The 27,246-nt window shown below is 44.2% G+C and overlaps 2 protein-coding genes across 3 annotated transcripts; both read left to right on the forward strand.

The window, feature by feature from the left end:
• The first annotated feature begins 19,981 nt into the window (after positions 1-19,981).
• Positions 19,982-20,876, forward strand: LOC100273580 (uncharacterized). The gene has a single exon (NM_001353639.1). The coding sequence runs from the start codon at positions 20,123-20,125 to the stop codon at positions 20,372-20,374; it is 252 nt and encodes an 83-aa protein (NP_001340568.1). The 5' UTR covers positions 19,982-20,122; the 3' UTR covers positions 20,375-20,876.
• A 2,252-nt stretch (positions 20,877-23,128) lies between these two features.
• Positions 23,129-26,947, forward strand: LOC100194052 (uncharacterized). Of its 2 annotated transcripts, none has more exons than XM_008661160.3 (8): positions 23,129-23,320; positions 23,433-23,598; positions 23,923-23,981; positions 24,416-24,534; positions 24,626-24,863; positions 24,947-25,070; positions 25,284-25,380; positions 26,589-26,947. In XM_008661160.3, exons 1-7 carry the CDS (start codon positions 23,261-23,263, stop codon positions 25,361-25,363), a joined length of 846 nt encoding a protein of 281 aa, XP_008659382.1. In that variant the 5' UTR covers positions 23,129-23,260; the 3' UTR covers positions 25,364-25,380; positions 26,589-26,947. The 2 variants fall into 2 exon arrangements, with proteins under 2 accessions (XP_008659382.1, NP_001266648.2); NM_001279719.2 differs by having other exon boundaries at positions 23,140-23,320; positions 26,597-26,947.
• The last annotated feature ends 299 nt before the right edge of the window (positions 26,948-27,246 follow it).

Below are 27,246 nucleotides of genomic sequence, written 5' to 3' on the forward strand. Positions count from 1 at the left end.
AAAGAGTAATGCTCACAAAAATTAACTAATCTCGAGCGAGTAGTTACTCCCTTGCTAATATCACCCAATATCTGGTCGACGGGATGATCCCTTTGAATCGTCGCTCGAACTTGGGTTAGAGGTGCCTGAGGTGCTTCTTCCTCTTCAACTTGAACATCCTGTGCTCCCCCTTGATCATGCGCCTCCACTTGAGGTACCTGTTCGTCACCTTGGGTTGGGGGATGCACCATAGTTGAGGAAGACGGTTGATCTTGCTCCAAATGTTCTTGAGGCCGTACATCTCCAATCGCCATGGTGCGTATCGCGGCCGTTGGAACGTCTTCTTCATCTACATCATCAAGATCAACAACTTGCTCTCTTGGAGAGCCATTAGTCTCATCAAATACAACGTCGCTAGAGACTTCAACCAAACCCGATGATTTGTTGAAGACCCTATACGCCTTTGTATTTGAATCATAACCTAATAAAAACCCTTCTACGGCTTTGGGAGCAAATTTGGAATTTCTACCCTTCTTCACTAGAATGTAGCATTTACTCCCAAAAACACGAAAATACGATACATTAGATTTGTTACCGGTTAGCAGCTCATACGACGTCTTCTTGAGGAGGCGGTGAAGGTAGACCCTGTTGATGGCGTGGCAAGCCGTGTTCACGGCTTCCGACCAAAAGCACTCGGGGGTCTTGAATTCTCCAAGCATAGTCCTCGCCATATCTATGAGCGTCCTGTTCTTCCTCTCTACCACACCATTTTGCTGAGGTGTGTAGGGAGCGGAGAACTCGTGCTTGATCCCCTCCTCCTCAAGAAACTCCTCCACTTGAAGGTTCTTGAATTCGGACCCGTTGTCGCTCCTTATCTTCTTCACCTTGAGCTCAAACTCATTTTGAGCTCTCCTTAGGAAGCGCTTGAGGGTCCCTTGGGTTTCAGACTTATCCTGCAAAAAGAACACCCAAGTGAAGCGGGAAAAGTCATCAACGATAACTAGACCATACTTACTTCCTCCTATGCTTAGATAGGCGACGGGTCCGAAGAGGTCCATATGTAGCAGCTCCAGGGGTCTTGATGTTGTCATCACATTTTTGGTGTGATGAGAGCCTCCCACCTGTTTCCCTGCTTGACAAGCTGCACAAGGTCTATCTTTTTCGAAATGAACATTGGTTAGACCTATCACGTGTTCTCCCTTTAGAAGCTTGTGGAGGTTCTTCATCCCCACATGTGCTAAGCGGCGATGCCACAGCCAGCCCATGCAAGTCTTAGCCATTAAGCATGCATCTAGACCGGCCTCTTCTTTTGCAAAATCAACTAAGTAAAGCTTGCCGTCTAGTACACCCTTAAAAGCTAGTGAACCACCACATCTTCTAAAGACAGACACATCTACATTTGTAAACAAACAGTTATATCCCATATTGCATAATTGACTAACAGATAGCAAATTATATCCAAGACTCTCCACTAGAAACACATTAGAGATAGAATGTTCATTGGAGATTGCAATTTTACCTAGCCCTTTTACCTTGCCTTGATTCCCATCACCGAATATTATTGAATCTTGGGAATCTTTGTTTTTGACGTAGGAGGTGAACATCTTCTTCTCCCCCGTCATATGGTTTGTGCATCCGCTGTCAATAATCCAGCTTGAACCCCCGGATGCATAAACCTTCAAGGCAAATTTAGGCTTGGGTCTTAGGTACCCAACTCATGTTGGGTCCTGCAAGGTTAGCACAAATATCCTTAGGGACCCAAATGCAAGTTTTGTCTCCCTTGCATCTTGCCCCTAATTTTCTAGCAACTATCTTCCTATCCTTTCTACAAATAGCAAAAGAAGCATTTAAAGCATGATATATTGTAGAAGGTTCATTTACTTTCCTAGGAACATTAACAACATTTCTCCTAGGCATATTATGAACAACATTTCTCCTACCAACATTTCTATCATGCACATAAGAAGAACTAGAAGCAAACATGGCATGAGAATCAAAGGCATTATATGCATTACAACTCCTATAAGCATTTCTAGATTGTCTCCTATCATGGTACATAAAAGCATGGTTCTTTTGCACACTACTAGCCATAGGGGCCTTCCCTTTCTCCTTGGCGGAGATGGGAGCCTTATGGCTTGTCAAGTTCTTGGCTTCCCTTTTGTAGCCAAGTCCATCCTTAATTGAGGGATGTCTACCAATCGTGTAGGCATCCCTTGCAAATTTTAGCTTGTCAAATTCATTCTTGCTAGTCTTAAGTTGGGCATTAAGACTAGCTAATTCCTCATTTAATTTGGAAATTGAAACTAAATGATCACTACAAGCATCAATGTCAAAATCTTTACACCTATTACAAGTTTCAACAATTTCTACACAAGAATTAGATTTACTAGCTACTTCTAGTTTAGCATTTAAATCATCATTAAAACTTTTTAACTTAGCAATAGTTTCATGACAAGAAGATAATTCACTAGAGAGCATTTCATTCCTCTTAATTTCTAGAGCAAGAGATTTCTGAGCTTCTACAAATTTATCATGTTCTTCATACAACAAATCCTCTTGCTTTTCTAAAAGTATATTCCTATCATTCAAGGCATCAATCAATTCATTAATTTTGTCTACCTTGGTTCTATCTAATCCCTTGAATAAGCATGAGTAATCTATCTCATCATCATCACTAGACTCATCCTCACTTGAAGAAGCATAAGTACTAGTATTATGAGTGCTTACTTTCTTCTCCCTTGCCATGAGGCAAGTGTGACGCTCGTTGGGGAAGAGGGATGACTTGTTGAAGGCGGTGGCGGCGAGTCCTTCATTGTCGGAGTCGGACGAAGAGCAGTTCAAATCCCACTCCTTGCCAAGATGAGCCTCGCCCTTTGCCTTCTTATAGTTCTTCTTTTTCTCCCTCTTGTTCCCTTGATCCTGATCACTATCATTGTCGGGACAGTTAGCAATAAAATGACCAAGCTTACCGCATTTGAAGCATGAGCTCTTCCCCTTGGCTTTGGTCTTGCTTGGCTGTCCCTTGCGACCTTTAAGCACCGTCTTGAATTGTAGCATCCCAAAAATTCAAATCTTGAAATTTTCTCAAACTCGCTCTAAATTCAAAATGAATTTCAAATTTCATTTCAAAATGTTTGTTTGCAAGTTGATATCAGCAAATAAATTATAGTGGTCTATATTCTCTCCAAAATCCTCCTCAAAATATCCTACAAATATTTCCTCAGTGACCCCCCCTCAAATTCATTCCAGAAATACTGCCCAGATATTCCACTGATATATCTCCAAGTATTTTCCTCTTAAGAAATACCTTCAGAATCATTTTTCAAGTCCCTATAAATATTTTCTTCATAACTTTCTTCATGCTCATACGTATACGTATGCCTCCAGTGTCATACGGTGAGCTCTACAAGCAAATCTCACTTATACAAGACAAATACATGCTAATCTCCCACTAATCCTCTCATCCTCCCACTAATCCTCTCATCCCTCCCCCTAATCCCCCCACCATGGCTATAAATAGAGGGGCAAGGGCCTCCTCTCATCCCACCCCAAGCCATTTCATGGCAACTCTCTCCCCCCCACACACACCCACTCCATGTTCCACACAAGCACACACTAGCACAAGGATCGTTTGATCGTTCTTCGATCGTTCGTCCCCCTGTTCTTAGTTTGTTCGTTCGTTCGTCCGATCGTTCGATCGTTCGTCCGATCGTTCATGGTTCGTTCGTCCGTTCGTTCGATTGTTCGATCGTTCGTCCGTTCGTTCGTCTAAATAATCTTTTTCCTACCGTTATGCTGCCGAAATTCTGATCGTTCGTTCGTTCGATCATTCGATCGTTCACCGTTCGTTCATAGTTCCTATTCATCGTTCATCGTTCGTTCATAGTCCCTATTCATCGTTCTTCCAGATAATCTTTGTCCTGCCGTTATGCTGCCGAAATTCCGATCGTTCGTTCGTTCGATCATTCGATCGTTCATCGTTCGTTCATAGTCCCTATTCATCGTTCATCATTCGTTCATAGTCCCTATTCATCGTTCTTCTAGATAATCTTTGTCCTGTCGTTATGCTGCCGAAATTCCGATCGTTCGTTCGTACGATCATTCGATCGTTCGTCCGTTCGTTCGTCCAAATAATCTTTTCCTGCCGTTATGCTGCCGAAATTCCGATCGTTCGTTCGTCCGATCATTCGATCGTTCGTCCGTTCGTTCATAGTTCCTATTCATCGTTCGTTCATACGAACTATTCACTATCACTATTCACCATTACTATTCACTATTACTATTCACTATTACTATTCATCGTTACTATTCACATACACTATTCATCATCGTTACTATTTATCATTTCTATTCATCATCGTTACTATTCATCGATGATATCTATAATTTCTTTTCCATCGCCACTATTCATCGTTACTGATCATCGTTACTATTCATCAGTCATCTAGTCATCCCAAATTTCAACTACTCGTACATCATGTTGTCCAGTCCACCTAAGACCAGCCAGACCCATATTCCAGTCATACGAACTCCGGTGACTGTGATTTTTCTTCCAGTAGGGAACTTCCCATCTGGTCACCCATCCTAGGTTTCTCCAAGTTGAGCACGCTTAACTTTGAGAATCCTTCGAACCAGGCTCCAAACTCAGATTCCAATAATTCTTGTTTCTAAATTCTTATCAAACTATTCCCTATCCAACCATGTCATCTCTTAAGCATGGTCCATATTCCAGAAAACTCCCAAAATACTCTTGTCCCATATTCTGCCTATAACTCTCCTGTTCATACTAAGTCAGACGATTTATTCGTCACTATTCTCACCAACAGTGAACTTCACTGTGCTACACCACATACACCCAGCTATAAATACACCCAGCTACCCTCTCCCTCTCCACACACACTCAACACCCTCAGCCAAGGCAAACACCACACCCACTCAGTTACTCTGCTCTGCCGGCTACACGCATAGTGTCGCTTCGCCTCCAGTCCACTCTCCTGGTAAGCACCTCCACTCCACCACCAGTAATATCACAACACCACATGACACAGATTCTACTCAAGACTCTACCCATCCATATATCGCTATTCTGACCACTATACTAAATATTTGTTGGTATACTTGCTGGTTTGTATGTTTGCTTGTTCATGTTGCATAGTTATCGGAGCGTTCGTGCCGTCTCGTGGAGGCCAGATCTGCAAGTCTACGCTAGGCGGTGGAGCCAGAAGTCAGTTCCGCGAGCTCCCCTTCCCCCCTTCGCCGAATAAGCACGGCAAGCTCACTGGATCCCTTTGATGCATAAATTACCTATGATTTTTCAACCACAACCCTTAGTCTGTTATTTTATGCATGATATGATTTTGAGACAAGTTATTATGGCCACCCATCCGCTTGCCGCAATCAATCCCTGATATAATTGTTACAAATGATTTGAGGAAAGGTGTGAGTTTTCAAAAGAAAATGCTTTTCAAAATGTGTTTGATGAAGGGTTTTCACCCTTATCACCTTTGAGTAGGGATGATCAAGGACTCCCTGGTTTAGGGGAGGGCCTAAGGTGATGGCTCAGCTGGTTTAGGCGTGAGCAGAAGGATTGTCCCCTCTTATAAGGACCGGTTTGTCATCTTTCACTACCTGTACTCATGATAAGTACAACCACTCGAGACTGTGTGGGCAGTCACTCAATCTGAACTCGTACGGTCCAACCCCAGGGTTATGAAGGCTGGGGAGCACCGGGAGGATAAGGAGGGGGAAAGTTTTGTCCGGTTTGGACATGGCGGTGGCCTGACTCCTTCCGGTATAACTGTTAAGGTTAGGACGTGCGAGGAAAGAAAGAGATTCGGATTCGGATCTCATCGGCCATGAGATCGCAGAGCCGGACTAGTGGGTAAAGTGTACACCTCTGCGCAGAGTTTGAAAACCTATTCGAATAGTCTGTGTCCACAGGAATGGACGAGTCTGGTGTGGTATGGCAATTAGTGTTTTGTTTTCCAAAAAAAGGGTGTGTTTGAGAAAAGTGGTTTTTAAAAGGACCAGCGGTTGAGCCGTGAGCTATGGTGGACGGGAAGTCCAATAGCTGTTTTTGAAAATGAAAACCAGTGGGAAACTGCTGAGATACCTGGATGGTTTAGTCCAGGGGATTTTGTTATAATACTGAAAAACTTCCTGCTCCTTTTGGAGAGGATGCACTTTGCAAAATACAAAATGTTTTTCAAAACAACCCTGCATAAAATATTGCTGTTTCTGCAAATATCCTGAGCTCTACATATTTCATGCATTATATCTGATTTCCCCATTCCGCGGGTGAAGGTGGGCTGCTGAGTACGTTTGTACTCACCCTTGCTTATTTGTTGTTTTTTCAGAAAAAGGAGATCGGGTAAGAGTTACGACTGTTCCCAACCTTGCCTGTGGCTGTTGGACCGCTGAATTGCTTCGCTGCGTATATCGGGCTGCTTCAGCCCCACTCTGATGATATGTCCCGAGTTGTGGACCAACTCTTAAAGTTGTTCGCCACCTTTGTAGGTTTGTCTCGTTTAAGCAGATTTGGTATCATCTGATGTATAAATGTGTTTACTAGCCTCCTGGGACTAGTAATTGTATCACATTTGAGTCCTAGAGGATTCGGGACGCTTCATGAATCTTTTGATGATGAGAGCCATCTCTTCATCATTAAGTCCGGCCGCCTCAATCTGTGCCACCTTGCTAGGTAGCGCCTCCTTGCTTCGTGTTGCCTTGAGAGCAAGGGGTTGCGGCTCGTTGATCGGACCATTCAAGGCGTCGTCCACGTACCTCGCCTCCTTGATCATCATTCGCCCGCTAACGAATTTCCCAAGAACTTCTTCGGGCGACATCTTGGTGTACCTGGGATTTTCACGAATATTGTTCACCAAATGAGGATCAAGAACGGTAAAGGACCTTAGCATCAGTCGGACGACGTCGTGGTCCGTCCATCGCGTGCTTCCGTAGCTCCTTATTTTGTTGATAAGGGTCTTGAGCCGATTATATGTTTGAGTTGGCTCCTCGCCCCTTATCATCGCGAACCTTCCAAGCTCGCCCTCCACCAACTCCATTTTGGTGAGCAAGGTGACGTCGTTCCCCTCATGAGAGATCTTGAGGGTGTCCCAGATCTGCTTGGCATTGTCCAAGCCGCTCACCTTGTGATACTCATCCCTGCACAAAGAGGCTAGCAACACAGTAGTAGCTTGTGCATTTTTATGAATCTGTTCATTAATAAACACAGGGCTATCCGAGCTATCAAATTTCATTCCACTTTCCACAATCTCCCAAATGCTTGGATGGAGAGAAAACAGGTGAGTACGCATTTTGTGGCTCCAAAATCTGTAGTCCTCTCCATCAAAGTGAGGGGGCTTGCCAAGTGGAATGGGGAGTAATTGAGCATTTGAGCTATGCGGGATGCGCGAGTAATCGAAAGAAAAGTTTGAGTTAACGTCTTTCGTCTATCGTAGTCGTCGTCGTCCTTTTGGGAGGAGGAAGATTCGTCGCTGTCGTAGTAGACAATTTCCTTGATGCGCCTTGTCTTCTTCTTCCTCCCGTCTTTTCTTTTGTGGCCCGAGCCTGAGTCGGTGGGCCTGTCATCATTTGGCTCGTTGACGAAGGGCTCCTTCTCCTTGTCGTTGATCACCATCCCCTTGCCCTTAGGATCCATCTCTTCAGGCGGTTAGTCCCTTTCTTGAAGAGAACGGCTCTGATACCAATTGAGAGCACCTAGAGGGGGGGTGAATAGGTGATCCTGTAAAACTTCAAAAACTTAAGCCACAAAACTTGGTTAATTGTTAGCACAGTAATTTGCCAAGTGGCTAGAGAAGGATCTCAACACAACACAATAACCAAGAGATATCAATCACAGAGATGGCACGGTGGTTATCCCGTGGTTCGGCCAAGACCAACGCTTGCCTACTCCACGTTGTGGCGTCCCAACGGACGAGGGTTGCAATCAACCCCTTGAGAGCACCTAGAGGGGGGGTGAATAGGTGATCCTGTGAAACTTGAAAACTTAAGCCACAAAACTTGGTTAATCGTTAGCACAATAATTGCCAAGTGGCTAGATAGGAATCCTCAACAAAATACAATAACCAACAAAGATCAATCACAGAGATGACACGGTGGTTATCCTGTGGTTCGGCCAAGACCAACGCTTGCCTACTCCACGTTGTGGCGTCCCAACGGACGAGGGTTGCAATCAACCCCTCTCAAGCGGTCCAAAGACCCACTTGAATACCACGGTGTTTTGCTTTGCTTATCTTTATCCCACTTGCGAGGAATCTCCACAAATTGGAGTCTCTCGCCCTTACACTTAAAGTTCACAAAGAAGCACGGAGTAAGGGAGGGAAGCAACACACACAAATCCACAGCAAAATGTGCACACACACGGCCAAGAATCGAGCTCAAAAGACTATCTCAAAGTTCTCACTAGAACGGAGCTCGAATCACTGAGAATGACAAACGAATGCGCAAAGACTGAGTGTGGATGATCAAGAATGCTCTAAGGTTGCTTGGTGTACTCCTCCATGCGCCTAGGGGTCCCTTTTATAGCCCCAAGGCAGCTAGGAGCCGTTGAAAGCAATTCTGGAAGGCTGATCTTGCCTTCTGTCATCGGGCGCACCGGACAGTCCGGTGCACACCGGACACTGTCCGGTGCCCGATCTCCTTCCTAAAATGGTGCAGCCGACCGTTGCAGATGTGGGAGCCGTTGGCGCACCGGACATGTCCGGTGCACACCGGACAGTCCGGTGCCCCCTTCCGACCGTTGGCCCGGCCACGTGTCGCGCGCAAATTTCGCGGCCGACCGTTGGCCCGACCGACCGTTGGCTCACCGGACAGTCCGGTGCACACCGGACAGTCCGGTGAATTTTAGTCGTACGTCGCCGGTGAATTCCCGAGAGCGGCCACTTCGCCCGAGCCAGCCTGGCGCACCGGACACTGTCCGGTGCACCAGACCGAAACAGCCTTTTGGTTGTACACAGCCAACTCTTCTCTTTTCTTCTTCTTTCTGTTTCTCATACTTAGACAAGTATATTAGTACATAAAACCAATGTACTAAGACTTAGAAACATACCTTCGCTCTTGATTTGCACTTTGTCCATTCATGGGCATAGATTTACATTTAAGCACTTGTGTTGGCACTCAATCACCAAAATACTTAGAAATGGCCCAAGGGCACATTTCCCTTTCAATCTCCCCCTTTTTGGTGATTTATGCCAACACAACATAAAGCAACTAGAACAAGTGCAATATCACTTCAAATAAAAACTCAAATTCATTTTGATTCAATTTGGCATATATGGATCATCCTTTGCCACCACTTGGTTTGTTTTTGCAAATCAAACTCAAAATCCTATCTCTAAGTCAAATCCACTTGTAGAGACATAACGAGAGGTTTTCCATAGAAAATTGATTCAAGATTCCAAAAACTCCCCCTTTTCCCATAATCAACACTTCTCCCCACAAGAGGCCAACTTTTGACAAAAGAGACAATGCAAGAGTTTTGACAAACCAAAAGCTCTATCCTACTGTTTTCAAAGTTTCTCAAGTGGTAGCTGATCCATTTATTGCTTTGGCCTTTATTTTCTCCCCCTTTGGCATCAAGCACCAAAACGGGATCAATCTTGGCCCTTAACCCCATTGCCTCACCAAAATCTTCAATTAAAAGCAAATAGGCAATAAGAGTTAAAAGATGAACTTGGAAAAGTTACTCTTTTCATCGGAGTGCAGTGGAAGTCTTGCATGGTCCAAGTCCACCTTTTCCCTTTTAATTCTCCTTCGAGACTAAAACAAGCAAACTCAAGCATATGGTTAGTCTCAAAGGGTCAAGTTGTAACACATCTCCCCCTAAAACGGTGCATCACTTTGCAACGGACTTGTGAGGTCCAGGGAGTGTTTGTACAACTTGAGCACCATACTAAACAACAAAATGCAAAAAAGGAACATGATCAAAAGCATAAATACATGTATGCTACAAGTCAATCCAAGTTCCGCGAATCTAAGACATTTAGCTCACTACGCAGCCTGCAAAAGGTCTTCTCATCTAGAGGCTTGGTAAAGATATCGGCTAGCTGGTTCTCGGTGCTAACATGAAACACTTCGATATCTCCCTTTTGCTGGTGGTCTCTCAAAAAGTGATGCCGGATGTCAATGTGCTTTGTGCGGCTGTGTTCAACAGGATTTTCCGCCATGCGGATAGCACTCTCATTGTCACATAGGAGTGGGACTTTGCTCAGATTGTAGCCAAAGTCCCTGAGGGTTTGCCTCATCCAAAGTAGTTGCGCGCAACACTGTCCTGCGGCAACATACTCGGCCTCAGCGGTGGATAGGGCAACGGAAGTTTGTTTCTTAGAGTTCCATGACACCAGGGACCTTCCTAAGAATTGGCACGTCCCTGATGTACTCTTCCTATCGACCTTACATCCAGCATAGTCGGAATCTGAGTATCCAACCAAGTCAAAGGTAGACCCCTTTGGATACCAGAGCCCGAAGCAAGGCGTAGCAACCAAATATCTAAGAATTCGCTTCACCGCCACTAAGTGACACTCCTTAGGATCGGATTGAAATCTAGCACACATGCATACGCTAAGCATAATATCCGGTCTATTAGCACATAAATAAAGTAAAGACCCTATCATTGACCGGTATGCTTTTTGATCAACGGACTTACCTCCTTTGTTGAGGTCGGTGTGTCCGTCGGTCCCCATCGGAGTCTTTGCGGGCTTGGCGTCCTTCATCCCAAACCGCTTCAGCAAGTCTTGCGTGTACTTTGTTTGGGAGATGAAGGTGTCGTCCTTGAGTTGCTTCACTTGAAACCCAAGGAAGTGGTTCAACTCGCCCATCATCGACATCTCGAATTTCTGCATCATAACCCTGCTAAACTCTTCACAAGACTTTTGGTTAGTAGAACCAAATATTATGTCATCGACATAAATTTGGCACACAAACAAATCACCATCACATGTCTTAGTAAAAAGAGTTGGATCGGCTTTCCCAACCTTGAAGGCATTTGCAATTAAAAAGTCTCTAAGGCATTCATACCATGCTCTTGGGGCTTGCTTAAGTCCATAGAGTGCCTTAGAGAGCTTACACACGTGGTCGGGGTACCGTTCATCCTCGAAGCCAGGGGGTTGCTCCACGTACACCTCCTCCTTGATTGGCCCGTTGAGGAAAGCGCTCTTCACATCCATTTGGAACAACCTGAAAGAATGGTGAGCGACATATGCTAGCAAGATACGAATTGATTCTAGCCTAGCCACAGGAGCAAACGTCTCCTCAAAGTCCAAACCTGCGACTTGGGCATAACCTTTTGCCACAAGTCGAGCCTTGTTCCTCGTCACCACCCCGTGCTCGTCCTGTTTGTTGCGGAACACCCACTTGGTTCCCACAACGTTTTGCTTGGGACGAGGCACCAGTGTCCAAACTTCATTTCGCTTGAAGTTGTTGAGTTCCTCCTGCATGGCTAACACCCAGTCCGGATCTAGCAAGGCCTCTTCTACCCTGAAAGGCTCAATAGAAGAGACAAAGGAGTAATGCTCACAAAAATTAACTAATCGAGATCGAGTAGTTACTCCCTTGCTAATATCACCCAGAATTTGGTCGACGGGATGATCCCTTTGAATCATCGCTCGAACTTGGGTTGGAGGTGCCGGTTGTGCTTCTTCCTCCATCACATGATCATCTTGTGCTCCCCCTTGATCACACTCCTCTTGATGAACCTGTTCATCGTTTTGAGTTGGGGGATGCATCATTGTTGAGGAAGAAGGTTGATCTTGCTCCAATTGTTCCTGTGGTCGCACATCACCAATCGCCATGGTGCGCATAGCGGCCGTTGGAACGTCTTCTTCATCTACATCATCAAGATCAACAACTTGCTCTCTTGGAGAGCCATTAGTCTCATCAAATACAACGTCGCTAGAGACTTCAACCAAACCCGATGATTTGTTGAAGACTCTATACGCCTTTGTATTTGAGTCATAACCTAACAAAAACCCTTCTACAGCTTTGGGAGCAAACTTAGAATTTCTACCCTTCTTTACTAGAATGTAGCACTTGCTCCCAAATACACGAAAGTAAGATAAATTGGGTTTGTTACCGGTTAGTAGCTCATACGAAGTCTTCTTGAGGAGGCGATGAAGGTAGACCCTGTTGATGGCGTGGCAAGCCGTGTTCACGGCTTCCGACCAGAAACACTCGGGGGTCTTGAATTCTCCAAGCATCGTCCTCGCCATATCGATTAGCGTCCTGTTCTTCCTCTCTACCACACCATTTTGCTGTGGTGTGTAGGGAGCGGAGAACTCGTGCTTGATCCCTTCCTCCTCAAGGAACTCCTCCACTTGAAGATTCTTGAACTCGGACCCGTTGTCGCATCTTATCTTCTTCACCTTGAGCTCAAACTCATTTTGAGCTCTCATAAGGAAGCGCTTGAGGGTCCCTTGGGTTTCAGACTTATCCTGCAAAAAGAACACCCAAGTGAAGCGGGAAAAGTCATCAACGATAACTAGACCATACTTACTTCCCCCTATGCTCAGATAGGCGACGGGTCCGAAGAGGTCCATATGCAGCAGCTCCAGGGGTCTTGAAGTGGTCATCACATTCTTGCTGTGATGCGCTCCTCCCACCTGTTTACCTGCTTGACAAGCTGCACAAGGTCTATCTTTTTCGAATTGTACGTTAGTCAAACCTATCACGTGTTCTCCCTTTAGAAGCTTGTGAAGGTTCTTCATCCCCACATGTGCTAAGCGGCGATGCCACAGCCAGCCCATGCTAGTCTTAGCAATTAAGCATTCATCTAGACCGGCCTCTTCTTTTGCAAAATCAACAAAGTAAAGCTTGCCGTCTAATACACCCTTAAAAGCTAGTGAACCATCACTTCTTCTAAAGACAGACACATCTACATTTGTAAATAGACAGTTATATCCCATATTGCATAATTGACTAACAGATAACAAATTATATCCAAGAGACTCTACTAAAAACACAATAGAGATAGAGTGCTCATTAGAAATTGCAATTTTACCTAACTCTTTTACCTTGCCTTGATTCCCATCACCGAATATAATTGAATCTTGGGAATCCTTATTCTTGACGTAGGAGGTGAACATCTTCTTCTCCCCCGTCATATGGTTTGTGCATCCGCTGTCGATAATCCAGCTTGAACCCCCGGATGCATAAACCTGCAAGGCAAATTTAGGCTTGGGTCTTAGGTACCCAACTCATGTTGGGTCCTACAAGGTTAGCACAAATATCCTTAGGGACCCAAATGCAAGTTTTGTCTCCCTTGCATCTTGCCCCTAATTTTCTAGCAACTATCTTCCTATCCTTTCTAGAAATAGCAAAAGAAGCATTTAAAGCATGATATATTGTAGAAGGTTCATTTACTTTCCTAGAAACATTTCTCCTAGGCATATTATGAACAGCATTTCTCCTACCAACATTTCTATCATGCACATAAGAAGAGCTAGAAGCAAACATGGCATGAGAATCAAAGGCATTATATGCATTACAACTCCTATAAGCATTTCTAGGTTGTCTTCTATCATAGTACATAAAGGCATGGTTCTTTTGCACACTACTAGCCATAGGGGCCTTCCCTTTCTCCTTGGCGGAGATGGGAGCCTTATGGCTTGTCAAGTTCTTGGCTTCCCTTTTGTAGCCAAGTCCATCCTTAATTGAGGGGTGTCTACCAATCGTGTAGGCATCCCTTGCAAATTTTAGCTTGTCAAATTCATTCTTGCTAGTCTTAAGTTGGGCATTAAGACTAGCTAATTCATCATTTAATTTGGAAATTGAAACTAAATGATCACTACAAGCATCAATGTCAATATCTTTACACCTATTACAAGTTTCAACAATTTCTACACAGGAATTAGATTTACTCGCTACTTCTAGTTTAGCATTTAAATCATCATTAAAATTCTTTAACTTGGCAATAGTTTCATGACAAGAAGATAATTCACTAGAGAGCATTTCATTCCTCTTAATTTCTAGAGCAAGAGATTTCTGAGCTTCTACAAATTTATCATGTTCTTCATACAACAAATCCTCTTGCTTTTCTAAAAGTATATTCCTATCATTCAAGGCATCAATCAATTCATTAATTTTGTCTACCTTGGTTCTATCTAATCCCTTGAATAAGCATGAGTAATCTATCTCATCATCATCACTAGACTCATCCTCACTTGAAGAAGCATAAGTACTAGTATTATGAGTACTTACTTTCTTCTCCCTTGCCATGAGGCAAGTGTGACGCTCGTTGGGGAAGAGGGATGACTTGTTGAAGGCGGTGGCGGCGAGTCCTTCATTGTCGGAGTCGGATGAAGAGCAGTCCGAATCCCACTCCTTGCCCAGATGAGCCTCGCCCTTTGCCTTCTTATAGTTCTTCTTTTTCTCCCTCTTGTTCCCTTGATCCTGATCACTATCATTGTCGGGACAGTTAGCAATAAAATGACCAAGCTTACCGCATTTGAAGCATGAGCGCTTCCCCTTGGCTTTGGTCTTGCTTGGCTGTCCCTTGCGACCTTTAAGCACTGTCTTGAATCTTTTGATGATGAGAGCCATCTCTTCATCATTAAGTCCGGCCGCCTCAATCTGTGCCACCTTGCTAGGTAGCGCCTCCTTGCTTCGTGTTGCTTTGAGAGCAAGGGGTTGCGGCTCGTTGATCGGACCATTCAAGGCATCGTCCACGTACCTTGCCTCCTTGATCATCATTCGCCCACTAACGAATTTCCCAAGAACCTCTTCGGGCGACATCTTGGTGTACCTGGGATTTTCACGTATATTGTTTACCAAATGAGGATCAAGAACGGTAAATGACCTTAGCATTAGGCGGACGACGTCGTGGTCCGTCCATCGCGTGCTCCCGTAGCTCCTTATTTTGTTGATAAGTGTCTTGAGCCGGTTGTATGTTTGTGTCGGCTCCTCCCCCCTTATCATCGCAAACCGTCCAAGTTCGCCTTCCACCAACTCCATTTTGGTGAGCAAGGTGACGTTGTTTCCCTCGTGAGAGATCTTGAGGGTGTCCCAGATCTGCTTGGCATTGTCCAAGCCGCTCACCTTGTGATACTCGTCCCTGCACAAAGAGGCTAGCAATACAGTAGTAGCTTGTGCATTTCTATGAATCTGTTCATTAATAAACATAGGGCTATCCGAGCTATCAAATTTCATTCCACTTTCCACAATCTCCCAAATGCTTGGATGGAGAGAAAACAGGTGAGTACGCATTTTGTGGCTCCAAAATCCGTAATCCTCTCCATCAAAGTGAGGGGGCTTGCCAAGTGGAATGGGAAGCAATTGAGCATTTGAACTATGCGGGATGCGCGAATAATCGAAAGAAAAGTTTGAGTTAACCGTCTTTCGTTTATCGTAGTCGTCATCGTCCTTTTGGGAGGAGGAAGATTCGTCGCTGTCGTAGTAGACAATTTCCTTGATGCGCCTTGCCTTCTTCTTTCTCCCGTCTTTTCTTTTGTGGCCCGAGCCTGAGTCGGTGAGCTTGTCATCATTGGGCTCGTTGACGAAGGACTCCTTTTCCTTGTCGTTGATCACCATCCCCTTGCCTTTAGGATCCATCTCTTCGGGCGGTTAGTCCCTTTCTTGAAGAGAACGGCTCCGATACCAATTGAGAGCACCTAGAGGGGGGGTGAATAGGTGATCCTGTGAAACTTGAAAACTTAAGCCACAAAACTTGGTTAATCGTTAGCACAATAATTGCCAAGTGGCTAGATAGGAATCCTCAACAAAATACAATAACCAACAAAGATCAATCACAGAGATGACACGGTGGTTATCCCGTGGTTCGGCCAAGACCAACGCTTGCCTACTCCACGTTGTGGCGTCCCAACGGACGAGGGTTGCAATCAACCCCTCTCAAGCGGTCCAAAGACCCACTTGAATACCACGGTGTTTTGCTTTGCTTATCTTTATCCCACTTGCGAGGAATCTCCACAAATTGGAGTCTCTCGCCCTTACACTTAAAGTTCACAAAGAAGCACGGAGTAAGGGAGGGAAGCAACACACACAAATCCACAGCAAAATGCGCACACACACGGCCAAGAATCGAGCTCAAAAGACTATCTCAAAGTTCTCACTAGAACGGAGCTCGAATCACTGAGAATGACAAACGAATGCGCAAAGACTGAGTGTGGATGATCAAGAATGCTTTAAGGTTGCTTGGTGTACTCCTCCATGCGCCTAGGGGTCCCTTTTAAGCCCCAAGGCAGCTAGGAGCCGTTGAAAGCAATTCTGGAAGGCTGATCTTGCCTTCTGTCATCGGGCGCACCGGACAGTCCGGTGCACACCGGACACTGTCCGGTGCCCGATCTCCTTCCTAAAATGGCGCAGCCGACCGTTGCAGATGTGGGAGCCGTTGGAGCACCGGACATGTCCGGTGCACACCGGACAGTCCGGTGCCCCCTTCCGACCGTTGGCCCGGCCACGTGTCGCGCGCAAATTTCGCGGCCGACCGTTGGCCCGACCGACCGTTGGCTCACCGGACAGTCCGGTGCACACCGGACAGTCCGGTGAATTTTAGTCGTACGTCGCCGGTGAATTCCCGAGAGCGGCCACTTCGCCCGAGCCAGCCTGGCGCACCGGACACTGTCCGGTGCACCACCGGACACTGTCCGGTGCACCACCGGACAGTCCGGTGCACCACCGGACAGTCCGGTGCCCCAGACCGAAACAGCCTTTTGGCTGTACACAGCCAACTCTTCTCTTTTCTTCTTCTTTCTGTTTCTCATACTTAGACAAGTATATTAGTACACAAAACCAATGTACTAAGACTTAGAAACATACCTTCGCTCTTGATTTGCACTTTGTCCATTCATGGGCATAGATTTACATTTAAGCACTTGTGTTGGCACTCAATCACCAAAATACTTAGAAATGGCCCAAGGGCACATTTCCCTTTCACCCCTCTCAAGCGGTCCAAAGACCAACTTGAATACCACGGTGTTGCTTTGCTTTTCTTAATCCCGCTTGCGAGGAATCTCCACAGCTTGGAGCCTCTCGCCCTTACAAGAGATGTTCACAAAGAATCACGGAGCAAGGGAGGGATTAGCAACTCACACACGACACAAAGATCACAGCGAATACGCACACGCAAAACCCAGACTTGAGCTCAAGAGACTAGCACACTAGAACGGAGCTCAAATCACTAGAATGTCGAACAAGTGCGCAAGAATGAAGTGTGAGTGATCAATGATGCTCAAAGGATCCTTAGTGTTCTCCTCCATGCGCCTAGGGGTCCCTTTTATAGCCCCAAGGCAGCTAGGAGCCGTTGAGCACAAATCTGGAAAGCCATTCTTGCCTTCTGTCATCGGGGGCACCGGACAGTCCGGTGCACACTGGACACTGTCCGGTGCCCGATTTCCTTCCTTAAATAGCGAAGCCGACCGTTGGCAGACTTGGAGCCGTTGGCGCACCGGACATGTCCGGTGCACACCGGACAGTCCGGTGCCATCTTCTAGCCGTTGGCTCGGCCACGTGTCCCGCGCAGATTGCGCGGCCGACCGTTGGCCCGGCCGACCGTTGGCTCACCGGACAGTCCGGTGCACACCGGACAGTCCGGTGAATTTTAGCCGTACGTCGCCGGTGAATTCCCGAGAGCGGCCACTTCGCTCGAGCCAGCCTGGCGCACCGGACACTGTCCGGTGCACCACCGGACAGTCCGGTGCTCCCAGACTCAGCAGATTCTTGGCTGCTCGAGCCAAGACATTTCCAATTGGATTTTTCCTATTTCCAGCACTTAGACACAATACATTAGTCCATAAAACAATGTACTAAGTCTGAGAAACTTATCCTTGATTTGTACTTTGTCCACCTTTTTACACTTAGGCACTTGTGTTGGACACTAAATCACCAAAATACTTAGAAATGGCCCAAGGGCACATTTCCCTTTCAATCTCCCCCTTTTTGGTGATTTATGCCAACACAACATAATGCAAGTAGAACAAGTACAAAATCAATTCAAATTAGAACTCAAGATTAGATGAGTATAGAATGAATCAGAGTAAGGTAAGTAGGAAAGGGTTTGTCCATTTCTATCTAGGTTTCGTCCTACAGTCAACATTTCCTCTGATACCACTTCTGTCACACCCGGCTTTAAGGAACAAAGCCAGGTGCATCTCATACATGCGCCAAGAAGACAACATATATAATAACAAAGTGTATAGAGATAAATGTCATAAAACATTAGAGTATTTATTACATAGCGGAAGACTTATTACAAAATAAAATAATAAAGATAAAACGAACTAAGGATCGTCGGCGCCAATGTCAACTGAGAAACGCCACCTAGATCAGATCATACTCCTCGCCTTGTGGCTCCTCCTGAACCACCTGCTCTTCTCCTGTGGGGGGGGTGTGAGACAGCAAGGGTGAGCTCACACATGATCATAGCTCAACAAGTCGTGAGGAACCAGTGGACATAAACTCACAAAGGTGTGAGTTCATGTGATGTGTAAGGCTAATCAATGATAGGGATTAAAGCTGAGCAGCTTTTAAGTAGTTGGTCAAACTTTTATTAGCAGTTACTAAGTGTAAGTAAATACCAAACCATAGATAAAGTAATAGAACAAATTAATAATAAACCCATGCAATGCAGATGACAAAATTGAATTTAAGTTCCATAATTTAAACATCAGAGAGTCCTGAGCTGCTCATGACCGTGAGCTCAGCTAGTATACCAGTTTTACACTCTGCAGAGGTTGTACCCTTTACCCACAAGTCATGTTACCCATCTGCCAAGGGATCGTGACTTCCCATACACCTCTACCGAGGAGGCGAGGCAGGGTAACACTACGAGGCCTTTACAAAGTTCCACTAGCTTCAGAAAACCCGCTACAGTTTATAGGAAGTTCCAATGCAGGGTTCTTGTCTGACTGCCATCGCAGCAAAATCAACCAAGGACCCCCCTACACTGACCACTCCCCTACTGCCCTTGCCCCTTTCGGGTAAGGTAGACCTCCACTAGCTTTCCTAGTTAATCAGCCAAGGGCGTCCCATTAAACCCTTGTGGTGGCACGTGTTACTCAAGTTAAGCTCTATGTTCCAATTAACATTAATGATCTCAACATGAACATAAATAGAATAACAAAAAGAATTAGAACATAGAGGTAATAAATGATTATCCCAAAACCATATAAAGCAATAGCAAACTACCCAAGTGATTCAGGGGTAAACAAGGTAATGAGATAAACAATCTAGGGTGACCTATTGGGTCCCATCAAAATTAACCTATGCATGGATAAGTGATATTAAAGAACATTATTGGGTAAAAAGTGGTCAAGGGCACAACTTGCCTTCTATGAGCTCCTGCTCAGCTACTTCTCTAAAAAGGCCTACAGATTCCGGATTCAATCCGACCAGATTCCGGACCGCCCGCGCCTGACCAGAGAGCACCGCCGCTGGTTCTCTTGTGTAATTGACGCCTCCAAAAAGGTATCAATACTTCTCTAATTTATATAAACTTTGATTAGATGGAACGATTCTGGATTCAATCCGACGTAAACGAATAAGGCCTACAGAGTTTTTCGACACAGCACGACCCTTGCGGGCGAGTCGTGGCAGTATATGATCCAAAACATTTTAGACCAGCTCGACCGCGACGTCGCGCGCCGCGGCATCGCCCGCCGATCCGAATCCGTGCGCGGTATCCCCCAGTCCGGCCGCGTTGTTGGCTCCGGCCGGCATACCCGTCCGTCATCCATCGCGCCGCGCGGATGCCTGAGCGACCACCACCATAAGATGGCCGCGCGTCACGTGGGCCGTGGGCGAGGGCCAAGGCGGCGTGGCCCCGGAACAGGGCGACGACGACGACGACGACCGCCGCATAGCCCCGAGACCGTTTAAACTTTCAGCCCGGCTCGCGTACGTGCGGCGTACCTCGCACGTAGTTTCTTGCCGTGGAGCTTGCCACGCCACGCCTACAGACAGACGACAGCGCACAGAGCCGGCCGGGCGTGTCTATATACAGTAGAACCCCGGCCCGAAGTCCCGAACCCGCGCGGCTAAAGCAGCCAAGTAAAAAAAAAATACAAGAGCTAGTAACAGCTCAAGAACCTTCTTTAGAGCGAGTGCGTAGAGCGAAGCGCCGAAGCGAGGGGACCTGCCAGTGCCACGGCCTCGAGTGCAGCAGCAGCCAGCAGGGATGGCTGGCGCGGTCGCTGTGTGGCTGCTGGGGGCGTTCGCCAAGAGTGGACGCCTGCCGGAGGCGCCGGCGCAGGCTGCTGCCGATGCGGAAGACGCGCGGCGCCACCGCGGAGATGATGGCGTTGGCGCGGTTGCGCGCGTCAGCAACGGTCGACGAGTCCAGGAGAAGAGGCGGCGGGATAGCGGCGCGCTCTCCGGCTCGGAGGAGACCGTCGTGTGCATGCTCATGGACCTCTACGCCCCGGCGTGACGTACGTGTAACGTGCGGGGGACGGCGGTGTTGTTTCTGGGCGCGTAGCGGTACGTACGCACACAACTACACAAGGGGCAGGTATCTTGAGGACCTGGACTGTGTAACGCTGTGGTTAATTAATTAGCCGTGCGTGCCAGCTGTATCGTATGGTTTTTTTTTGTTCGGGTTTTTTTTACTAGGTGTGAAAAATTGTTCTCGATCGGTTGATTAACATCTGGGTCGTCCGTTCTGGATTGGGCGCCGTTGAGATCCTCCTCTCTCCTCGTTCGGGATTTTGGGACTTGTTGGTTTTTTTTTTTTTTGTCCATGGCCATGCCTTGTCGCTCCTGCCACTGCCGTTCGACGACGGCGGAGACTCATCGCTTTTATGGTACGGGTACAAAGCACAGGAAGATAATCCATGTACCTGGAGTCCTGGACAGATAGACTTGCCCGATCCAATCTTTTTATATGCTATTGTTGGGAACAAAATAATGGAGATAGTGCGTCTGTTACCCGGAAATACTTGTACGAGATGGATTTTGATTCACATGTACAGGACATCCCTCCGTTGACGAATGACGAGACGACCAGGAGAGGGAGAGAGAGGATAAAATTTGTTATTTTAGTTTTGTCCTAAGCAAAATTATCTTTCTAACAAATGTAATAAAAATACAGTCTATTTTTAGGCTCATTATCAAATACATTCTACATGAAACAAAAAAAAATCTATATCGGCTTCAATTACTTATGTCGGCCACCCAAAAGAACCCGACATAAGTTAGTTAGTTTTTGTTGACGATCTATTTAGATTTATTTGTGCTTTATCTGTTACAAATAATAAAAAATAAACATGTTTACAAACAATAGAGAAATAGGAACAAAGAATACACCAGGTGTAAAACTATATATAGACCACTGACGACAACCATGTAACATTTTTAGCGGTCTTAGCCTAAACATTTAAATGTATGAACAGGTCCAATACAATTTAGCTATTTATGAACTAAATAACCATTAGACGAACTGAATGGTGTTTAAATAGGATAAAATAAATGGGCATAACAAGCTATCATATAGCGTTTACATAACGTGCAAATGGTTTAAACAACTGTGTACATGAACAATGATTCTGAAGAAAATTTGTACTAGTTTGATAATTCTATGGCTTAAAATGAACTAATTATAAATTTTATTGGTCGAACAATGAAAAACCACTACAAAGAAAGGATTTATCTGATTATCTGGTTATGGTAGTTGTAGGTTTGGAGAATGTCTGTTACATGGTTATGTAGTTGATGGTTGAAAACCAAATCGACCTGCAACTTAAAGTTTGAAATATATATTTTATGTCATAATTACTATATTATCGGGATCTAGATTATATTTATACCGCAAAATGAGACAATTATCACCTTTTCTGGGCATTGTAAACATTAATAAAAAAAGACAAGCATATAGATAGTCGACCATCGAATAAAACATACTATTTAGTATCTTTTTTTTCATATATAATCTTTGCTCTTTAGATGATATGTTACACATTCTTGAAACTATAATTGGTATGGAAATGACGATTATTGGTTATGTACTCGATTTATTTTTCATGTGTTTACGAGGCGGCTAATTGGTATTTGGTGAAAAAGAAAAACACATCGATTTTAGAAGGTGTTTGCTTTTTTTAGTCACCCTCCTAGACTTTAGGGACTAAACTTTAGTTGCTAGACATACTATTTAGAATAACTATTTTAGTCCTGTTTGGTATTTTAGAGATTAAAAGTGACTAAATTTTAGTCACTAAATTTACGATATGAAAACCCTAAACACCTTCTTAGGGCTTGTTCGTTTCACGCTTAACCCATGTGGATTGAATGGTATTAAGTCGGTTTAAATCTATAGTAAGTCAAAGTCCATCTATATTTATTCCAAAACACTCTGATTTACATGGAATTAGAATAACCAAATAAGACCTTAGTTGGTTAAAGCTTTTTCATGGGTAATATCATATATACGGTGTACACACCATCTATACGGGTTATATTTAGAGACATTGGCTTTGGTTCTGAACATTATTGTGGTAAGACAACATAAGAGAGCATTTGTTTGGTGAGTAGACTTCTAGGGTCTGATTAGGCCTTGTTTGGCACAGCTGCTGTTTGTTGAAAAAACAGTGTATCTGAGAAGCAGCTGAACTGATAAGCTGCTGCAGAAGCTGGCTGTTTGGTAAAACTTTTGCTTAAATTTATGAAGAAGCTGAAAATAAGCTGTGCCAAACAGGACCTTAGAGCGGATGAGTTTTACAAGGATATTAGGTGACACTATGGTGCCCTATGTATTACTTGTGCACCATATGTCGATAAAATGTTCGGTTTGCTTGATGCTCAAATCTAGGGTTAACACGGTAACGAAACTACTCCATGCGTTCTAAATTAATATTTATTTTATTTTTTGTATTTTTATGTCTTTATTTAAATATATAATGATAAATCTAGACATATAAATAAAATATATATTAATTTTTTAATGAATCTATTAAAAGGCTAAAACTAATTTTAATTTAGGATAAATAGAGCATTTGTTTTTTCTATGAAGTCGGAGATACCTAAAAAACGAGCATAGATTTTAATGCGCAATGCTAGAACACCAAAACTATTCGTGGTTTCAAAAGATGGGCTCAAATTTGCCAGGCTTAGTTGGGCCTAAAAATTTGCTTTCAGCTCGAATCCACGGTCCAATCTAACCTGAAAGATTTTCTAAAAATAAAACTGACCTGAAAGAGCGAAAGGATTCTATACTATTGCTTGAGTGTCGCCTTGTTCAACTTCTCGACCAAGGCAGAGAGAGCTTTCATCCGGCAGCCGCTGAGCCTGAGATCCCTGCACCGCCTCCCGCCCGCCCGCCGGAATGGAGTTCGCCTTAGTCGAGAGTGAATCGTTCTCTCCTTCCTGCCCCACGCTTATCATGGTTTGAAACCCTAACGCTGCGAGCTCCCACTGTTTATTTCTGGAATCGAGTTTTTAGTAGTTTTAACCGATGGCCTACGATTATGTTTGGTCTTCGGATCACCCGGCCGCAGCCAGCGCTGTCGATTGGCAACGTGGGGCAGCTCGCCGTCGACCTTCTCATATCCTCGTCGAGGGCGAGGCGGGTGGCCTACCTCGACGAGCCCTCCGTGCTGCCCTGCGCCGGTAACGACGCCTTCGGCCCTGACGCCGTCGGCGACCTCGCACTCGCTCTCGAAGGTTGGGTGCTCGATCCTTTTTGTCACTCTGTGCTATTCCGTGCTGTTTCAGCGTTGCTGCTTGCGTTCCTTCTGTTAGTCTCTTTATTTCCTGAGCACCAACTGTTCGATAAAAATCGTAGCGCTATGCTGGCGCTGCAAACAGTTCTGTTGTGCGCACAAGTTGTCTGATGGAGTAACCTACTGAGTTTCAGTTGGAGTACGATGGCCCTTAGATTTTTCGTTTAATCTACACACACCTTAAGTTATAAACATACATCGAGTCAGTGTGTGTAATGTTGATACACAATTTAGACTGACCACCTTTCTCTCTTCCTCTTGGCAGCTTATGAATCTACATCTCATAAGCTGGGTTTCATTCAGCAAAGGTCTCCAGTTACTACAGTACGTTGATCTCAGCCTTTAGTTGTGTGGTGGTATTGGACACTGTTTACTTCAATCTAATTGATACAGATTTTCTTTTGTAAATACTTTTTGGTTGGGACAAGGAAAATGAATGAAGCATTAGCGCCAGTGTGCCACAGTATCTGATAACTATATTCCATCTTTCTTTGTTAAATTACACGAAGAAATTACTTTGCTTTGTGTTGTTAACTTCAGACTATGCGACTTGCAAACTTATATGTCATAACTAATTTCTTTTGTAGATCTATATTCTTTGATTGAACATGACTTTGTCAAAGGAAGCAAGATAGCTATTGCACTTTCAAGCAAAGTTACATTGTTAATTTTTAGTACCTTCAGTTTAGTCTTGTGGTCTCAGTGCATATAATTCCTGAATATTTCGTGACTATGTCATTTTTTCGTTGCCAATGTAGGGAATGATGGTTTCATTTGCAAAAAATGTTGCTGATTTCATAAATAGCATCGGGAAGAACCATATTGTCATTATATCAAGTTTAGATTCTGGAAAGAGGAGAGTGATTGATGCATCCAGGTAACTGAAACGTCTAACTGCTGCAGTTCTCTTATAGGATTGATTCTCTGTCAATGTCGATATCATTAACTAACAATGTTTAATAATGTAGTGACATGCAGGTGTATTACCTTTCAAGTTGCAATGAAGATGGTTCTGATCCAGAATATGAGAAATTGGGGTGGAAAAAGCTTGAGGATTATGATCCATCTCAGAAACGGTGGAATTGTCTTGCTAGCCTAGTTGAGGGTGGTGGTCTTTCAGAAGATCTGGATGATGATACTGATGAGATGACAATAAATGATTACTATGCAAGCCTGCCATTTGCAGCACTATTCTCTGCCTGCAAGGTGTCTGATTTTATTTCAGATTCAAAAGATTTTATTGCCTCAAAAGTTGAGTGAATGTTATAATATCACTTTATCTGTGATAGGCTAAAGGCTTGAAAGTTTCTTGTGTACTGTGCTACTGCTCGGAAGGCGACAACATGCCAGAATCTTTCCAGTTAGCTGAAGCAATATGCAAACTTCTAGGTCATGGCCCTGAGAAATTCCATGGTACATTTCTATACCGTCTTAACACTTATTCTGAAAAGTGTATTTCGATCTATTCATCTGTTGCCAGACTATTAAAGTACTGTGTTTAAGTGCTTTACCCCTTTAAATTGTCCCTTCAATTTTTATATTTTTGGAAATGTTGTTTCTAGGCATCCTGTCACCATAAGAAATGTTTGGGTAGCCTTCTTAATAAATCTTTTTGTGCGCATACAGGAAATGGGTCAAATGGATGGATCGTTCCCTTGTCATGGAAATCAGTATATGGACCACCACCTGATATGTCTATCTTTTAGTGTTGAATTATGATCAGGTAAGTCAATTTTGATATTGGAAAGGGAGCTCTATATTTTGTAATGTGTATCTGTGTTGTCATTGGCTACAAATTCAAACAATTCACTTACATTCAATGATTTTGGCTAGAAACAGCATTTCCAAAAGAAAATGAGCTTATATATTCCACATCATGGGATTTAGTAAAACATTCTGCATATATGATACATTGGTTTGCAACATTGTTATCGATAACTAGATTGAAACGAGCCTTGTTTTGTAAAGATAATACTTCTATTATGGAAGATCTCTTCTTTTGTTTATAGGTCCTCTGTGTGAATTTAGCAGCTATCCTTTCCTGGAAGCATGCAATTTCAGTTAATAGAATAGTGTTGGCACAAAACGGTTAATTGTCTTCCCAAATTTCTGAATTATTCTTGTTTTGAGCAATTATATTCATTGAAGATTAACAGCTACCATTGACTATTGGACTGCGTAAGTTTGATAACCCTAAACCAGCGTCATCCACATTAGCAGTAGTCAATTAGTCATCAATCAATTGTCTGTTATAATACTATGATGACATGTTACCATAATGAATAAAGGCAACTGGAATGGCCCAAAAGCACATCATTCCATGCAGGCCATGATTCGGTATTAAAGAAAGCAACAGTTTGATCATCAAGATGCTGATCTATGATGCAATCTGATGTGATTTCGTATCTTCTATGCCTTTTGCATAACTGAATGCTACAATAGAAAATCTTAGAGGTGGGATGCGAAAATTCTTTGGTAGTGGTGCTAGCAAATAAGATAAGCACTCAGATATTTGATTTTCTTATACTTCTAAAGTGGAGTAGGTATGCTAGCTCAATATCTAGAGAGTGAATATAGATGATTGGTTGAAAACAAGTTTAATTAGATTCATTCCATTATAGGTGTCCTAGTTTTTGAAAAAAATCCGGTTTGAGTCTGACAACCATTGACCATAATTTCAGCTATAACTTGTTTATCTGTCAGTAGAGTCTGGTATTGTCTGCCACATGTTATTTTTTTTGAGGTAATGTTTGTCTCTGACTGTTGACCCTGATTTTAGCTGGAGTTATTTTATTTATCAGTAGAGTTTGGTGTTACCTCCCCACATGTTTTCTTTTTGTTGCTTGAGCTAAAGTGTGTCGGTTCAGACATTGAACATGACCTTCCTGCGACCTGTTCTGTTGGTCATAATAAAGTTGTTCTTTTTCTAAGTTTTATAGGTGAAGTTGCCATCACGGAAAATGCTGAGTAGAATCGAGGATGTTGAACTCTTAATTTAGACAGTGTACCAGAAGTATCCAGGAGGGTGAGTTGCAGACGTTTGTAGTCAGTTGGTAAAGGATTACTAAACACTCAAGGATGGAACTTCTGCAGGCACCATGATACTTAACCCTTAAATGCATGAATCAGAATATTTTTGTAACTGGTACTGTGGCTACTAAGAGTCAGATCTTTGTCAACTCAGGTCTGCTAGGTGCTTACGCATGTTGCTTACCATCATACCATGTGCCGTTTCCATTCTAACCATGGAATTCCAAGCTTCTCGTCTGCCGTTTTGGCAGTTTTGCCCATTTGGTTTGGTTGATTTTGATGTGGTGGAAGAATCTTTGCTAGTGCGTACCCCTTTATGAAAAGTTGCTACTGAATGGTGGAACTGTTCGGTGAGGCAATTCCGTCGGCGATGCCTGGTTGTCTGTGTTAAGTAACCCTAGTTAGGGTTATGTGGGCAAATACCGACTTTGCCCCTGAGGGGTCTCATATCTCTATATAAGGAACCTGTACACCCCTTCATAAGATAGAGAACAGAAAGAGGCCAGAGGCCCAACCCTATATCCAGTGTCTTATGTGTTTCCTCTGTCGTGCTTATGGG

The sequence above is a fragment of the Zea mays genome, chromosome 1 (assembly GCF_902167145.1).
Source record: "Zea mays cultivar B73 chromosome 1, Zm-B73-REFERENCE-NAM-5.0, whole genome shotgun sequence".
Classification (NCBI taxonomy): Eukaryota; Viridiplantae; Streptophyta; class Magnoliopsida; order Poales; family Poaceae; genus Zea; species Zea mays.